Source organism: Bos indicus, chromosome 12 (genome assembly GCF_029378745.1).
Source record: "Bos indicus isolate NIAB-ARS_2022 breed Sahiwal x Tharparkar chromosome 12, NIAB-ARS_B.indTharparkar_mat_pri_1.0, whole genome shotgun sequence".
NCBI lineage: Eukaryota > Metazoa > Chordata > Mammalia > Artiodactyla > Bovidae > Bos > Bos indicus.
This window is the reverse complement of record NC_091771.1, coordinates 70,937,613-70,956,321: the sequence shown is the minus strand read 5'-3', so window position 1 is coordinate 70,956,321 and position 18,709 is coordinate 70,937,613. Positions and strand designations below refer to the sequence as shown.

The following is an 18,709-nucleotide window of genomic DNA, read 5'->3' as shown; positions in this document are numbered from 1 at the left end:
AATAAACAAAGAGGAAAAATGAAGCTGGGAGGAATCAGGCTCCCTGTCTTTAAACTATACTACACAGCTACAGTAATTCAAATAGTATGCTACTGGCACAAAACCCAGAAATATAGATCAATGGAACCAGATAGAAAGCCCAGAGATAAACCCATGCACCTGTGGTTACCTATGGCAAAGGAAGCAAGAATATCCGGTGGAGAAAAGACAGTTTCATCAGTAAGTGTTGTTGGGAAAACTGGACAGCTACTTGTAAAAGAATAAAATTAGAACACTCCTTAACACATACACAAAAATAAATTCAAAATAGATTGCATACATAAATATAAGAACAGACACTACAACACTCTTATATGAAAACAAAGAGAGAACTCTCTCTGACATAAACTGCAGTAAACTCTTTATTGACCCACCACTTAGGTCAATGAAAATAAAATAAAACATAAAAATTTTGGATAAAGCTTAAAAGCTTAAAGCTTTTAAACTTTATCCCTAATAAAGCTTAAAAGCTTTTTCATGGCAAAGAAAACCATAAAAATGCCAAAAAGACAACCTGCAGAATGGGGGAAAATATTTGCCAACAAAGTGACTGACAAGGGATTACTCTCCAAAAGAATACAGTTCATGCAGCTCAATATAAAAAAAATAAATAAAGAAACAACCCAATCAAAAAAATGGGCAGAAGGTTAAAACAGACAGTCTCCAAAGAAGACATACAGATGGCCAAAAAGCACATGAAAGATAATCAAATCTCTAATTATTAGAGAAATGCATATCAAAACTACAGTGAGGTTTCAACTTACACCAATCAGTATGACCATCAGCAAAAAGTCTACAAACAATAAATACTGGATAGGATGTGGAGAAAAGGGAACCCCCCAACACTGTTGGTGGGAAGGTAAACTGATACAAACACCATGGAGAATAATATGGAGATTCCTTTAGAAACCTAAAAATAGAGCTACCATATGACCCAGCAATCCCACCCCTGGGCATATACCCAGAGAAAACCATAGTTCTAAAAGATACATCCATCCTAATGTTTACTGCAGCACTATTTACAATAGCCAGGACATGGAACGAACCTCAATGTCCATCAACAAGCAATGGATATGGAAGATGTGGTACCATACATACAATGGAATATTACCCAGCTATAAAAAGGGCAAAACAATGCCACTTGTAGCAACATGGCTGGACCTAGAGATTTTAGTACTGAGTGAAGTAAGTCAGACAGAGAAAGATAGAGTATGATGTCACTTATATAAGGAATCTAAAAAAAGGCTGCAAATTAACTTAACCTACAAAACAGAAGTAGAGTTACAGATGTAGAAAATAAACTTATGGTTACCAGGGGAAAAGGGAGGGGTGGGATAAATTGGAAGACTGGGATTGACACATGCATACTACCATATGTAAAATATTAAAATGGATAACTAATAAGGAACTACGTAAAATACAGGGAATTCTTTAATGACATATATGGGGAAAGAATATAGAAAAGAGTGGCTTTATTTTATGTACAGCAGATTCATTTGCTGTACATCTGAAACCAAGACAACAGTGTAAATCAACCATACCCCAATAAAACTTAAAAAGAAAAGAATGGATCAAACGAGTCAAAGCAGGGGCCCAAGGCACCACAGGTCTGCTGGAGCAGGCACGTTCATACCTGGTCTTTGCTCCTAAAGATTCCGAAAGCCAAAGACAGACATTCTTTTCTAAAGCACAATGTATGTGAAGTATCTATTAAAATGCAAATTACTAAAAAAATGATACATGCACCCCAATGTTCATGGCGTACAGAAAAAGAATCTTTAAAAAAGTGGAGATATGCATAATAGATTCACTTGGCTATACACCTGAAGTTAACACATTGTAAATCAATCAAATTTTCTTAAAAAAGAGGTCTCAACAAGGACCTACTGTAAATAAATAAATAAATGGAAAAAAGATAAAAGTTCTGATCAAGACACAAATGACTTCATATGGACACACTGAGGAGTCACATGCAGCAAACACTTTAATACAATTCACTAGAACCAAAGAGTACATATTAGACAAGATGGCAGGAGTTTAAAAACTACAAACAAGCTATAAACTGTAAACACACCACAAATGTCCACATCTGTACTTACTTTCTACCAGAGTCAGGGCCCCAAAGGCAACAACAGTGACAAAGATGGCACAGGTGACATCCAGATACACAGAGAGCCATTGGGACGTCGTCAAAAGCAGGAACCAAGCCTCTGCATTTGTGAATCGTTAAGCATGATACATAAACAGAAAAACCATGTTAGCTGTTTCTCATGAGGGAGAGCATTTTCTCAGCTGAGCTACAGAAGATTTTACACGAGGCAGAAAAGCAATGTTACACACCCAAGAATCCTGGAGATTCCAGAAAACTAGGTTCCAACACAAGACAACATATGGGACACAGAGGATCAGTCCAGGAAGCAAGGATTGAGAACTTCAACACACAGGTTATCAACAGAAATAGGATCATAAGAGAGGAGGCAGTAAATCATCTCATTGGTGTGCTCCCTGCAGTGCTGGGCCTCAGCGTGAAGATTATCCTCTCACAGGGTGGACTGCTCCCAGCTCTCTGACAGAAGACAGCACAGCTCACACTGTTTCCAGCACCTTCTGCCCTCACTACAGGGCACTGCAGTGTTTATTCTTAAGGGCCAGTGTCTACATGACCATCAGCTAACAGGATCTGCATGTGACTTTCAAAATGCCATTTTATCTTCAAAATATAATATTATTGGAAAGTTTGACCAGGATTTCATAGACTTAGAGGAAATTCTGAATTTTCTACCTAGGCAAAACAACTTCACTGATACAAAGTATAATCAAGTGGGTTGCAAATCAGGAAATTATTTTTGTCAATCATGTCTGCTACCCTCCATGCTCTGAAAATTGTTGGCAAACCACAGTCTGGGGGCCAAGAAGAGGAACTACCTGGTTCTGAAAAGAAAGTTTTATTGGAACACAGCCATTGGCTGATGTATTATCTTTGCCTGTCTTTCTGCTACAACAGCAAAGGTGAGTAGTTGAAACAAAGACAGGACACAAAGCCTACAATATTTCCTATCTGGATCTTTGCAAAAAAGAAAAGTTTGCTGACTCCTAACTTAAAGAGACAGAAGTCCACACAGCACCGTGATGGAAGGACCATGCAAGCCAGTCAGGGGAGAAAAGCAGGGCTGTGAGTGGGGAAGGGGGGAGCACAGAGGGGATGCTGAGAGGAAGGGGTAGGGGAGGTAGGTGTGCAGAGGGGGAGGAGGGGTGGCATAGAGAGAGATGCTGGCCAGCAAGACCACCTGAGAGGGAGGTCAGGCCTCAGAAGGCAGCGCATCCCATCTTGAAATCATCTCCAGAAATTTACAGACCTGAGTGGAAATCCTGGTATGTATCAAACAGCTTCTGAAAACCCTGTTCGGTTTTGCATGCCCGGATGGTCCAGAGTCCTCGGAGAGAAGATGCTAAGTGGGAAAACACCGGGCTCTGAGCTGGGGAAGCAGAGACAGATACATGACAGAGAAAGTCAGGGAGGCTGAATGTGAGGAAACCCACGGTCTCCTAGGCTCTGTGGTCACATATCTTGCCAAAGGGAATCCTCCATGTGATCCTAAACTCCTGTTCACACCAAGCTTTACTTTAACAACCTGGGAATGAGAGATTCTCTTTGAAACTGTCTTTGACCAAATTCATATCACAGCTAGATTTAGACAAAGAATATCTTAACTAGCTCATTCATCAAGATCCTCTCAAACACATCTCCCTCTAAAATCTTCTGGCATCTCTCCAGATAGAAACTGCTCACAAATTTTTTAAAAATATATTGAAGTATAGTTTATTTACAATAATGTGTTAGTTTCAGGTATATAGTATAGTCATTCAGTTATTTTTTTATAGTCATTAGTTATTTTTTCCTGATTATGTTCTATTACAGGTTATTACAAGATACTGAATAAAATTCCCTGTGCTTTACAGTAAATCCTTGTTGCTTATTTATTTGACATATCAATAGTAGTGTGTCTGTTAACCCCATACTTCTAATTTGTTCCTCCCTCCCTCCCAATCCCCTCTGGTAACTGTAAATTTGTTTGTTTTCTATGTCTCTATATTTTGTATACAAATTCATTTGTATTACTTTTAGATTCCATTTATAAGTGATATCATATTTTTCTTTCTCTGACTTACTTTACTAAGAATAATATTCTCTAAATCCATCCATGTTGCTGCAAATGGCAATATTTCATTCTTTTCCACGGGTGAGTAATTATTGTTCACTAATTTTTGAATCAGTAGCATTCTAAAATTTAATTCTCATTAGCATCCTCACCACCCTGAATTTTGATGAGCTATCTGTGTGGTGTTTCCACCTTAGATGAGTAACCTAAAGGTTTGGATAGAGTCAGTACATCCCCCACACTGGACCAGAGCCAGACATAGGACAGGGGTGAGATGAGAAAGGAGAGCGGACAGTCTGCTGTCTCCCCAATCCGGGGACTCTCCCTGCACCTGCACCAGGAGTCTCTGTGTGGGTCACAGAACACCTGGTTCTGCACTGCCCTTGCCCACAGGACTCATACAACCAAGGATTCTTTGAACAGTCTTGACTTCCACTCTGGGAGCCTGATGGATGTTTTTAATAACTGCTCTGCTGGATCTCTGAACCACGACATCATCTAACACTTCCCCTTTGTACGCTGTTGAGGCAAAGAGCTGAAAGTGATTCATGGTGCTTTTGATCACCCAGTTGTGTGCCTATGTTCTCATTCCAGCTTCCACGCTGCTCTCTCTTCACTCTACTGACTAACTTCTTAGCTTCCTATAAATTTGCACTTATAAGAGCAACATAAACTCAGATTGAGCTCATGCTTCAAATAATAAAGGCGAGGGACTCTGTTCAGGCCTTTTCTTCAGCCTAGCAGGTGTCCCAACCACCTCCAGAACTCATCAGTCTGGACACCGGGTGCTCACAGGGATGATACAGGTGAATTCCGGGGCCCATCTCCTTGTCAGGAGGATGCTGAGAGTCCAGCTCCAGGGAGCACATAAAAGTCACTAGAACCAGGCTCTCACTTCCTGAGCAAATGAGGTGACAACAACACTATTCATCATAGACAAGGCTTCTGAGCAGGAAGAAGATGTGGCTGTTCCCCCAGGGAGAGTCCTGGAGTGAACTCTTCAGCTTGGCCTCCCTCATCTGCTTCCATCATCAGGAAATCAAAGTGCAGCTGATTCTCTCCAGCAGGGATGGAGGGCAGGGTCAACTTTAGAAACCAGGTGTCATCTCAGCCTTGAACACCAGGGAACCAAACATCCCATCACCAACCTCACCTCATGCCCAAGAGGGCTGGGGTAATCTGGACCCATGAAAAGCCATCCTGCTTCTCTCAAACCCCATTTAGGGCTGAGCGGGATGCCAGGATGAGTGAAATGAAGGGACTGAAAATAAAATTAGCTAGAATATGGGATAGGGGATGTAAGGTTCTGGTGTATGTTGCCCAAGATATCATTTTTCCCACAAGCACTGAGCTCGCTGTCCTGAAGCAGACTATGTCACAGTCATGGTGTCAGTCCTCAGTCATAGACACACACGTAACCCTACAGTTCACAGGACTGATGCCTGTGTTTCCCACAACCATGAGGACTCTTGGGGACACACCCCGCCAGGACTACAGATCTTCCCGGGTAGGAGGACCTTGGGCTAACAGCACTGCTGCAGGTTATATTTCAAGCTATGTGAGACCTGCTAGTTGTGAGTAAGATCTTGATTCCCCCGTGTTCAAGGTTCCAGTGCCTTTGGTCATGGCCAGCAAGTACTTTACAAGCATCAATTCAAGAAATCCTCATGAGAACCACAGAGACTGAGGGATTAATAGCAACCAGTGGCCAAGATTAACTATATTAACCCACCTAAGTGATAGATCTGGGTGTGAGACCCAACTTTCTGAACCAAGGCTATGCTTTTAATCATAACAGCAGTGTCTCAGAGGGAGAATAATCAGGGTGAAGGATGCCCATGTGTGATAATTAGCACTTTTCTCTAGATTTTGTTATTTATGTTCAGAAAATCCTCAAATCTTACTCAGCTAACATCCAACAGCCTTCACCACTACTTCGCATCTTATTAAGCACCTGAGGTTGAACACAGTTCCTGGGAATCTAGCATGAGAACTCCTTAAAAAAGCAGACTTGATGATGATTCATGGTCCTAATACATCTGACACATGTGCTAACCCTCCCCTAGCAATGTTCGTAGCAGACATTGCTCATTGATTCCAGAACTTTTTCAGACAGAATTTGGATAGGGCTTCATCATTCAGGCACTGCCAAATCAAAAAGCTGGTTAGAGAAATGCAATCAAATGCTACCTTGGTTTTATGTACTTGTCCATCCATGACTGACCATTGTTATGCTCATTTTTGCAAAAATGTGCCCCTCAAAACCCTGTTATAATTAGCTGCCAATATGCCAGCTGAAGATGAAAATGTCAACCTAAGTTTCCAGAAGAATTGATGCTTTTGAACTGTGGTGTTGAAGAGGACTCTAGAGAGTCCCTTGGACTGTAAGGAGATGCAACCAGTCCATCCTAAAGGAGATCAGTTCTGAATATTCATTGGAAGGACTGATGTTGAAGCTGACACTCCAATACTTTGGCCACCTGATGGGAAGAGCTGACTCATTTGAAAAGACCCTGATTCTGGGAAAGATTGAAGGCAGGAGAATGGGACGAGAGAGGATGAGATGGTTGGATGGCATCACCGACTCAATGGACATGAATTTGAGTAAACTCTGGGAGTTGGTGATGGACAGGGAAACCTGGAGTGCTGCAGTCCATGGGGTCACAAAGAGTCAGACAGGACTGTGTGACTGAACTGAACTGAACTGAAATGAAGCTTCCAGAGGCAGTTAGGCAGTAGGATATGAAGCTAAACCTCAGGATTCAGTGGTCCTTCAGAGCACAGGGATGAAGCAGGCTTATGCCTTCTGGTCATAGCAGTCAGGTGTCCTTCTTTTGGCTGGTGACTCCAGCAGGGGCCTTAAGATATACTCTCACTCACTCAGTCGCTCAATTGTGTCTGACTCTTTCTGACCCAGTGGACTGTAGCCCACCAGGCTCCTCTGTCCATGGGATTATCCAGGCAAGAATACTGGACTGGGTTACCATTTCCTCATCCAGGAAATTTTCCCAACCTAGGGACTGAACCCATTTCTCATGCATCTCCTGCATTGGCAGGCAGATTCCTTTATCACTGAGCCACCTGGGAAACCATAAAACATATGATCAGTTACTATTTAGAGAAAACAGTGGTGTCATCATTTAGGCACAGACCTACCATCCAGAGAAAACATATGCAGTTCTAATCAGCTGGACACCACATGTGGTTATCAGGGGTGTGGAGGAGGGGTATATGGATTGAATTTAGGGTCTAACTTATTGCAGCCTACTAGGATGCAGGAAAATCCAAATATTCCACAGAGATGATGCCAAAGTTCTCAGATTCTCCAGCTCAAATACTGAGAAAATCCTGTACTGCTTTTTTGTAAAAAGCCTCAGGAGGAGCCCTTCTCTCCACTTCCATAAGGATGGGAAATGGCCCTTCCTCAGGCAAAAATCTGTCAAGTATTCCTTCTGGAACAACCCCTCATTGAATATACCAGAGAGATGCTTTTCAGCAAGACTCTTGAATGACCCCATTTCATGGGCAGCCTCAAACCATAAAACATCTAAAGCCTTGTCTACACAGAAGATTGGATGAAGTTCATTACTTCTTCTGCCTCCCCAGGTCCTTCCATCAACCAAGTCACATCAGCAGAATGTCACATACACCTGGACTCTACTGCTCCCCATCTATCCAAAAACCTCACAAAACTGGACCTTAACAAAAGTTGAGCTGGTTCTCTTGATGACTGAAAATTTTTTCTATAGCTTTTATGAAATGGATGATCACTATCCTTTTTGCAATTAATTAGAATAAATATCTCTTTAAAAAGTGAAAGTGTTAGTCGCTCAGTCATGTCCAACTCTTTGTGACCCCATGGACTGTAGCCCACCAGGATCCTCTGTCCATGGAATTCTCCAGGCAAGAATATTGGAGTGAGTTGCCATTTCCTTTTCCAGGGTAACTTCCTGACACAAGTATTGAACTTGTAATACAGGGTCTCCTGTATTACAGGAAGATTCTTTACCATCTGAGTAACCAAGGAAGCATCTTAAGTGTTATTATAAAAACAAAACATGCAAATTCCACAGTGTAAAAACTCCTTTGACTGGATGAACTTTTTTTTTTCCCCCACTTGGTATATACAAAGAACCTTGGGGCTCAATATTCTTCTCTTCTTGGTTTGGTTTCTAGAAGTTAAGTTTGTATTCATTTGCAATAATTATTTATGGTTGGGAGAGGGAAATGGCAACCCACTCTAGTATTCTTGCCTGGAGAATCCCATGGACGGAGGAGCCTGGCAGGCTGCAGTCTGTGGGGTCGCGAGAGTCAGAGACAACTTAGAGACTAAACTACTACTACTGAAATTCACATTGGAGAAGGAAATGGCAACCCACTCCAGTGTTCTTGCCTGGAGAATTCCATGGGTGGAAGAGCCTGGCAGGCTGCAGTCCATGGGGTTGCAGAGAGTTGGACACGACTGAGTGACTAACACACACACACACATTTATGGTTGATGTCTCTGATATAAACATATTCCCTTCTTACTTTCTGGCTATAGTTTTATAACTTTTAAAAATATATAGTAATTCTACTTTCCTTATTAGTTTTAACATTGATGAAATATATGCATTAATAATAAGATAAATTCAATTATTTCATCCTCTGTGATTACCTGCATAACAGAATGATTAGTCATAAAATGTGATCCCTATTATTATTATTATTATTATTATTATTTTGGCTGCAACTTTCAGGTTCTTAGTTCCCTGACCAGGAATTGAAGCTGTGCCCCCCATAGCAGAAGCACAGAGTCTTAACCACAGGACCACCAGGGAAATCCCTATTCCTCATTATTCTAAAACTAGGAAGTTAAATGGGGTAATAAACTAAATGCATACTAAACAGATCCCACTCTTGTGTCTTCCTAAGGGATTCTTTTCACCATTGTTTATATGAATAGCTTTAAGAAAGGCAGGTGGGGCACAAACCACTAGTGAGGTATCACCCCAAATACTAGTAATGATAAAGAGCAAACCTGCAAATAACAGGATTATCTTTTCAGTCGGGCTTCCCTGGTGGATAAGACAGTAAAGAATCCACCTGCAGTGGAGAACTGGCTTCAATCCCTGGGTTGGGAAGATCCCCTGGAGAAGGGAATGGCTACCCACTCCAGTATTCTTGCCTGGATAATTCCATGGACAGAGGAGCCTGGTCAACTACAGTCCATGGGGTTGCAAAGAGTCAGACACAATTGAGTCACTAACATATGTCTTTTCAATACACTTAACAACTGCAACTTACTTGAACATGTGAAAAAAAAAAAAAAGTATTTTTCAAATATATCACTCCTGACATAAATTTCCTAAGGTCTTCTTTCCTTTTCTTTTTTTTTTTTTTTTAAATTTTATTTTATTTTTAAACTTTACATAACTGTATTAGTTTTGCCAAATATCAAAATGTATCCGCCACAGGTATACATGTGTTCCCCATCCTGAACCCACCTCCCTCCTCCCTCCCCATTCCATCCCTCTGGGTCATCCCAGTGCTCTAGCCCCAAGCATCCAGTATCCTGCATCTATCTCTTCCTTTCCTTGTCATTTCTGTTAACTTCAGGAGGAGAAAAATTGTCTATTTTCCTTCTACATTAGTTGCAACATGAAAAAATATTTTTAAGAAAAGTATTTACAGAGTGGATACTCTGTGTTAAGAAATATGTCATGAACAAGACAGAAATGGTCCCTGTCCTCATGGTGCTCACATCCATCCCCCTTGTGCTAAAATGCAAAGATGCAGCTGACCTGCCACCAGTTTATTTGCCTTAAGGACCACACTGACTCACAGTGGCCATAACATTCAATCACCTAATGTTGACTTGTGAGAAACCAGAAGACAGAGTCTGCAGAATTTCAGGGCTCTTGTTAATTATGGCATAAATGGAAGCCAGCCTGCACTGCCATCCCAACCTGAGAGCAACGGTACTCACTTGTACATTCCAGGCGTTTCACCTCTCGTGACGTCCTTAAGAAATACCAACGGAGGATAAAGAAAATGATGCCAAGGGGAATCACAGGTATAGCAGTCCAAGGAATCGCAGCCACCATCACGCCCACCATACCAACCACAAGTAGAAATGTCTGAAATAGCAAAAATAGATACAGAGGCCTCCTTATGAAGGGTCCTTTCAAAGATAAATTGTAATGGGTTTGTTCTGTTGGGATTAAACTCATTTCCTCAAAAAGACTTGTTGGGACAGCAGGGAATGCTTTCCCTTCCAAAGAAATAAAATTATAGGTGGTCCTCATGATATTTAGGGCTTCCCTGGTAGCTCAGACAGTAAAGTGTCTGCCTGCAATGCGGGAGACCTGGGTTCGATCCCTGGGTCAGGAAGATCCCCTGGAGAAGGAATGGCAACCTATTCCAGTACTCTTACCTGGAAAATTCCATGGATGGAGGAGCCTGGTAGGCTATAGTCCATGGGATTGCAAAGAATCGGACATGACTGAGCAACTTCACTCACTGGCATGATATTTAGTGCATGAGTCAAACACGATGATAAGAACTTTCTAGGTATCAGCTCTTGTGATACACTCAGTAGCCCAATGAGGCAGGCATTACTAGTTTTAACAGAGGAGAATATTTGAGGCTCAGAGAGTAGGAGCTGAATCCCAAACTGTCAGGAGTCAGCAGGTGGTACTAGAGAGATGAGTGAGCAGGTGTCAATCACAGGTGAGGAATGCAGAAGCCTCAGTAATGCATGGAGGCATAAAGAAGTGGTTAATTACAAATTCAGTATCCAGAAAAGTAGGAAAAAATTTAAATGCCGACCTTTGGAAGTAAGAATTCCTCTTTCTAGAATTTTCTATCCATAGTTAATATATACTAAATGTTGACTGTGTACAGAGCTATACCTTCAAACTTTCACGTGTATTAACTCATTAATCCTCATAATAGCTCTATCTAGTAACAGTATTGTCTCATTTTACAGATGGAGAGAGTGAGGCTCAGAGAGAGGAAACCAATTTGATGGAGACTGCAAAGCCTCAGTCATAAAGCTGGGAAGCCCATGTCATAAGCCTTTATGACATATTTAAGCTTGCCCCCAGTATACAGCCATCTTTCTATCATTATAGTAAGTATTTAAAATGCCTGTTCTAAAAGCTAATGATTATAACAACATCAGATCCCATTTACAAGTTGTCTACTGTATGTAAGACACTGTGCTGAGTTCCATGAACGTTCTCTTAATCATCACATTATCCCATGAGATGATTTTATCCTGGGAAATGATCTCAGTCAAAAAAAGACAGAAGGTAGAATAGAAAACAAAATCATTGGCTGAGGCTGATTTAAGCATCCATCTTTATCAAGAACATTATGATACCATTACTTTTTAAGAATGCAATGAACAGTTATCTGCTTGCTATGACAGTGGGGTGGGGTGGTGGGGATGTACAGATTCAGTCTGGGCCAAGGCTTCCAAAGTTTGTGATCTCAGTTGGATACAAATCCATAGTGACCTGCACAAGGCACAGAGTGCCGGGAAAACAAAGGGAAGAATCCAGGAACATTTTTAGACAACTCTAAGAAGAAATTTACGTCTGAATTTTATAGGCTGGTTTAACAAATAGAAAGAGTGGCAAGAATAACTTGTGGGCAGTAACTAGAATTGATGGAAATTTTGACCAAAAAGGAGCTGAGATGAGAAGTTAAGATGCCTGTCTGAGTTAACACTGGTTGTTCTGGGTCCTCTCAGCACCGGAACCTGCATCTCATGCTCACTACCCCAGGGCCTCCCCACCTTGTCACCCAGGACAGCTGGCCCAGGTGCGTCTTTGAGGGATGGGTTAGGAGGGTAATGTCTGTATCACAGAGCCTCGGGTTATCATTTCACTGCTCTTCACAACCATCTTGTGAATGGGAAAGGTAAGAACTTCATTTTCATTTACAGATATGACATAAAGATAGGAGGGCAAGTGTCTGTCCTACGTTTTCCCAGGAAGGACTGCAGGTCAAGGAGAAAGACAGGAGCAGTTTGTACTCAGGGAATCCCAGAGCCACAGCCGCAGGCAGGAGAAGTCTGGAAGGAGGAGGAAATTATCAGAGCTGTGACTCTGTGTCCAGGAGCCCTTGGGAACCAAACTGTATTATCTGGATGGAGACCCATGTGCTTTTCCTGTTTCTCCCATATCTGCCACGGTATCAAACTAAAACTCAAAGTGAAGAGGATGGGATTCTGAAGGAATACATTACACTTATAAGTGGAGAAAGATAGGCCTAACTGACCGCTGTCCGATTAGACCTACAGATGAACAACTGCTTACAGTTACTGCATTAAATATTCATTCCACCTGCTACAACTTTCATGCTCATGGGGAGGGGTCCTGCCAACTCCTTCTATGTCTGGTCTTAAGTCACCTGGCTTGCCATTGTTGGTTTTCAAAAAAATCTACTAAAATATCAATAAAAAATCCAAATTACAGCTTTTTTTAGCAGACTCTCATCATTTGATGGGTAACATTCATCAGTTCCAATAATCTGGCTCTCCCCAAGTGAGGGCCTTTTAAGACTAACCCAGCCTGTCATATGGAGAAGGCAATGGCAAGCCACTCCAGTACTCTTGCCTAGAAAATCCCATGGACGGAGGAGTGGGCTACAGTCCATGGGGTCGCCACGAGTCAGTCGAGACTGAGCGACTTCACTTTCACTTTTCACTTTCACGCAATGGAGAAGGAAATGGCAACCCACTCCAGTGTTCTTGCCTGGAGAATCCCAGGGATGGCAGAGCCTGGTGGGCTGCTGTCTATGGGGTCGCACAGAGTCGGACACGACTGAAGCGACTTAGCAGCAGCAGCAGCAGCCTGTCACATAACCTGGGAAGCAGAGGAAAATCAAAATGAAGGCCTCCACAGAAGCTGAGCCAATGCATTTTCCTTAGGTATGCATTGAAGGCCCATTACTAATTCTCTCAGAAGCTCCAAGGTTAGGTTACATCCTTCAGAGTCCATGCCCCCAAATTCTGAAGCAATTCAAAGAGGATGTCTCTAACATCTACTTATAGATAATACTATACTGCTGCTGCTGCTAAGTTGCGTCAGTCATGTCCAACTCTGTGCGACCCCATAGAAAGCAGCCCACCAGGCTCCTCAGTTCCTGGGATTCTCCAGGCAAGAACACTGGAGTGGGTTGCCATTTCCTTTTCCAATGTATGAACGTGAAAAGTGAAAGTGAAGTCGTTCAGTCATGCCCAACTCTTCACAACCCCATGGACTGCAGCCTACCAGGCTCCTCCGTCCATAGGATTTTCCAGGCAATATTGGATTGGGTTGCCATTGCCTTCTCCACATTGTGGACTGAATATTATATATTTGGGTATAGGTTTACAGTTATATGTATACACATGTGAATCTTTTATTGTCGGCTATTGCAAGTCCTTTGTAGAAGCTGGCAGAAGATGAAAATAGTATCTAAGCAAAAAGTCATTTGAAGAAGGAAACAAATGATTCTGGTGTGCAATACACATCCCTTCCTTGAAGCTAACCTCGTTTCTGTCTCCTACATTCACAAGAATTCCAAAAAGCCCAATTCAAGCTACACACATAATTTCCTGATCTGGTTGGACTTCAGGCCCATCTGACGGACCACATCACCATAGCCCGTGCTTCTGTACCTCTGTCTCACAGGCACAGAGACACTGATGGGTATATAGAAAGAAGCATATTGACCCAGAAGCAAGTGACTCAAGTTCTGATGCCCCCCAAATAAGGAAAATAATTATTTTATATATTTCTCATTTGGAGCACACCATTTCAGAAATTCTAACCAAAGTCTATGAATCCACATTAAAAAAAAAAAAAATTCTTAGATGAAATCTTTCACTTGAGAGAAAACGGTGATTTTTAACAATTCAGAAAAATTCTTTAGTTTGCAGAGACTGACAGCCTATACCTGAAGGGGAAATTCCACTAGCCCAGTATTGTGCTGAGACAGGGCTTAGGGCTAAACTTCCTGAATATTATTAACAGGGAGAGTAAGACTCTACACCTACTCTCAATCTTAGTAAAAACTTGGATATACCAAAAACATAAAAGAATGATGGTAAGAATTAAATGATGTACATTACACTTTATGTAACATACATAAAGTGCTAATCAGTTCAAGCATAACAAACAGAAACTCTAACTCCATCATCACCACCCTCCAGTGTGCTCTGCATGCCAGCAGCCAGGGGAGGAGGCAGTCATAGATTTATGAGCCCAAAAAACATTAAGAATCTCATGAAGTTGAGCCCTAACAGACCACTCATTCTAACCACTAGAACAGCTTACTATTATCTAGAGACATATCAGAGCAGGTGCTACTTTTCCTAGATGTGGTGATGATGTCACAGGTACCAAAGTGACTGTGGCTTTTCTTTGGTCACAGTGAAAAATCATATCAAAGGTCTATTTCATTTGAAGATGCACTTTTAAAATGATATGACCAATAAATTTCATGCCTACTACAATTTTTGTCCTCTCTGTATTATCCTCTCCACTCTAGGCCTTCTAAAGATTGATAAACTTAGGGACATGGCAGTAAATAACATTCTTTGAGATGTTTCTTTCCTTTTTTAATATTTTTAAAGAGATGTTTCTTTTATGATTCCATATCTTCTTTATCTTTCAATTTATCCTTTGTCTTAGTGAAGACTTACTATTTTGACACTCCTAAGTATTTATGGGAGACTAAGGGACAAAATGATGGACCTCTGAATCAACAAAACCAAACCAGATTATTCAATATACTCCAAAGAGACAATTTGACATTTTCTATTTCATGCACCATGAACTGGTATATTGATACCAATGGAAGGACAAAATCTAGATTTTGAAAACTCATGAATCTCAGGAAATTCAACTGTGTCCACTCCAGTTTGGCATTCTTGGTGGAAGCAAGAAGCCTGGTTAGGATGTCAGGATGACTAAGGCAGAGGACCACTACCTATAGAAGACAGTCTCATGAGCACCTTTCATTCTCCAAGAGGATACTGTGCTGTGAGCAGCTATTTATGACAAGCCTCAATGGCATCTAAATGAATTGTAAATGAAATATACAAAAAAGCAAAGAAAAGAAAATAATGCTTGTGAAAATGTTAAAGGTCTTGTTTAAAAGCCTGTCCAAACAAAAAAATTGAAAAATAAGACATTGCTTTATTGCTAGAGGCCATGACAAGTTTTCTCATAACACAGAAGTTCCACTGTTCTTTAAAACTAGCCAACAAGCAAAGAAGTGATGGTCACCCCATGCTCTCAAATATCAATTCCAAAAGACACTTTATAAGACTTGCCATGAGTCCACTTCAAGTATTTCACAGGCTTTATGTAATCTCATTCTTATATCAATACAAGGAGGGATTATGCTCTCCATTTACAAAGCAGGAAACTGATGCTCAGAGAGGCTTATCGAAATTGGACTCTTTAGAAGTAGTAAAAATTAAAATGATCAAGAATCTTCCAAGGTTTATCAAATACACCAAGTATAAGCAGAATCATTAAAAATGAGTTTGGAAACTCTTGGCATGAACTGTATCCTTTAAAACAAAACTCAACAGCCCCCTTCCAGCCCCTTCCCTTCCCCTTCTCAACTGGTGACAGAAAGACTGGCTCCCACTCAGGAACCAGCAGCACCTCCAGCCCCAGCATCCACAGCAGCAGCCTTCCTTCTCATCTGGGATCAAAGGTCACCTCCTGGAAGCTCCGCCCACCTCCTGGACCAGGCTCCCTAATTGTCTCCAGCCCCCATATCCAGTTTGCCTTCCAGGACTTCCTCCACAGGGCTCCCACAATTAGGATTCCCAAGGAGCAAGGGGTGAGTTTCTGGATGTCTTCCTTCTCTGAGGGAGCTGGAGGAGACCCATGAGGAGAGGGCTTCATGCCTGACTTGCCCCTGTACCTCAGGGCCTCAACTCTAACCCCTGCTTGTTGAAGGGAAGAAGGGAGAGAGGGAAATACCACCCACCACTTTATACACACCCCCAACTAACAATCTATACACCCCAAAACCAGCAACACCTCCTCAGACCCTACATTCCAGATGGGCCTCTCTCCTGCTTCAGTCAAACTCCTTCCAGGAGTAGCCTGTCTTCACCTCAACTCCCTTCACAACTCCTGGATTCTCAGCCCTTTGCACTCTGGCCTCCTCACATCTGAAACCTGCTTCTCGGGTCACTGACATCTCCTGACTCCAAATCAGCCAACAACTTTCCACGGACTCACCTTCTCATTTGCATTGAGCAGACCTGTCCTTTCTTGATTCACCAACCTACTTCCTTCTTCTTCCTTTGCTATTCACTGTGAGTCTCCTCTCCTCCCCTTTCTTTCTCTACTTACTCTCTGATATCAAGTCTTCTTATCTTGGCCCCTAAAAATGCTTCCCTCTCTCTGGGCTATCTTGTCATCCTCACAGATTCAGCTACTACAGCTCAGTGAAGGGTACACAAGCTCCATGCTCATCCCAGATCTCCCCCTCAAACACCAGAATCTTACTTCCAATGACCCGAAGGACACCTCCACCTTCAACTTCAAGATAATTGAACTACAAGTGGCAGAGCTGGGGTTGCAAATCAGCAAGACTAGACTTTTCTCTCCTCTTTAATGAGAATGTTTCCTACTGAAATCAGGTAGCATCTATCCTTGTCTCTATCTGTCATGCAAAAATATGTAACAATTCTTATATGACCACTAACTTACCATGAGCTAAGTACATGGCAGAAACCCAACCTTGGCCTACCTTGCCATAGCAAAGAAACAGAACCTTTCACAAAATCTTTTCAAAGTAATTCACCATCACTGTTAAAATGTGACACTGTTTTTAGGAAAAAAAATGTTTCTGGGAATAAATTACATAATTAAACCCAGCAGGGCACATTTATAAAATAAGTTTGCAAACTACAAAACAATCAGACATCTTTGCAGTACAAGTCCTCTGCCTCTGCCTCTGCCTCTCAGCTTTGTTCACATTGGTAACAGTGGAAGCCTTGCCTACAGGCTATGCTGTCTGCACTGAGTTCACTGCTGCATTTCTGTGTGCAGTCTTTCATAATCCATTTCATTTCCAAAATTAACACTTGGGAAAAAAAGGAAAGCTCCCCACAAACTTAATCACTGAAAAGTATACAGAATCAAATAACAGAAAAAAACACCCTATGTGAGCAATGATACTGAATGAGATGAGAGCATTCTTGAGAACCTTAAGTTCACAGACAAAAGAGAGGCTGGATAGAAGGTATTGCACAGGTCTGTCTCTCTCTCTCTCTCTCCTTTCTTTAAGACATCTCAAGGCAGAGCAATCAACCCGTGAAAAGAAAAAAAGCCTATAAAAACAAAGGGCATTTTCTGAGATGACTTTGATCCCGGAATCAAATTACTGGCTTAAAGGCTTTGTATCCTCAACAACTGCTCTCTGTCGTCCTTGTTGGACCTCCCAGGTGGCTCAGTGGTAAAGAATTCACCTGCCAATACAGGAAACACAGGTCTGATCCCTGGGTCAGGAAGATCCCCTAGGGAATGGCAACCCACTCGAGTACCCTTGCCTTAGAGATCCCATGGACAGGGGAGCCCTCAGGGCGGTAGTCCATGGGGTCACAAAAGAGTTGGACACAACTTAGTGACTAAACAACAACATTGTCCTTGCTAAAGTATTATTTTCAACTTATTTTTACCAATCTTTTCTTTGTAAGTAACCACATATGGCTTTATCCAAACAAAACCGTGCAGTAAACGTGTGCCCTCTGTGGTAGTACAATGCATGGTGCTGGTGCTCAGTCATGTCCGAGTCCCTGAAACACCATAGACTGCAGCCTGCCGGGCTCCTCTGTCCATGGAATTTTCCAGGCAAGAATACTGGAGTGGGTTGACATTTGCTTCTCCAGGGGATCTTCTTCACCCAAGGACTGAACTCTTGTCTCTTGTGTTTCCTGTATTCGCAGGAAACTTCTTTACCACTGAGCTCCCTGTGAAGGCTGATACAATGCATAATTTAGTTTATCAAGGCTATCTTTCTATGAGAGGTGATTGTCTCTCTGTTATGAAATGTGCTCACAGTACAGGGAATCCACACCTGATACCTGGAAGGTAGAGAGAGAACCACTTACCCTGCATGTCGCTGCTTCAGACCAACCTTGACGTGACTGTGTAGCCACTCCTGCCCAGGTGTTACTCACGTTAACTCAGCCTCCCAATCACAGCCACACCTCTCTCTTACAAACACAGCCTCTTACTGAAGATAACAGGACACATCACCAGTTTGAAAGGCCCACCCTCAGCCCCTGTGAAAAGGCCTTGAGAAACAGGCACCTGCTTTTCCCTGTGAGAGCTCTGACAGGACTGCTATGTTACCTGGATGAAATCAAGAAATGTCAAGGGCAGTAAGTCATCCATTTGACCTATGTCTTTCGAAAAACGATTTAAAATTCTTCCTGCAAGAACAAGATATAAAATATTACTCATTTCTTCAGGTAGGAGAAACTATTCATGAAATAATCAAAA

General features: G+C 41.9%; 1 protein-coding gene across 1 annotated transcript in view; it reads right to left on the bottom strand.

The window, feature by feature from the left end:
* The window catches only part of LOC139186120 (ATP-binding cassette sub-family C member 4-like), a 156,997-nt gene that overhangs the window by 56,246 nt on the left and 82,042 nt on the right, over positions 1-18,709 (bottom strand). Inside the window, exons 20-23 of the mRNA XM_070799901.1 lie at positions 18,560-18,639; positions 10,168-10,318; positions 3,396-3,515; positions 2,139-2,249 (exon numbers count right to left, since the gene is read on the bottom strand). Of these exons, the coding sequence (XP_070656002.1) occupies positions 2,139-2,249; positions 3,396-3,515; positions 10,168-10,318; positions 18,560-18,639 (462 nt within the window). The remainder of the gene's footprint in view (positions 1-2,138; positions 2,250-3,395; positions 3,516-10,167; positions 10,319-18,559; positions 18,640-18,709) is intronic.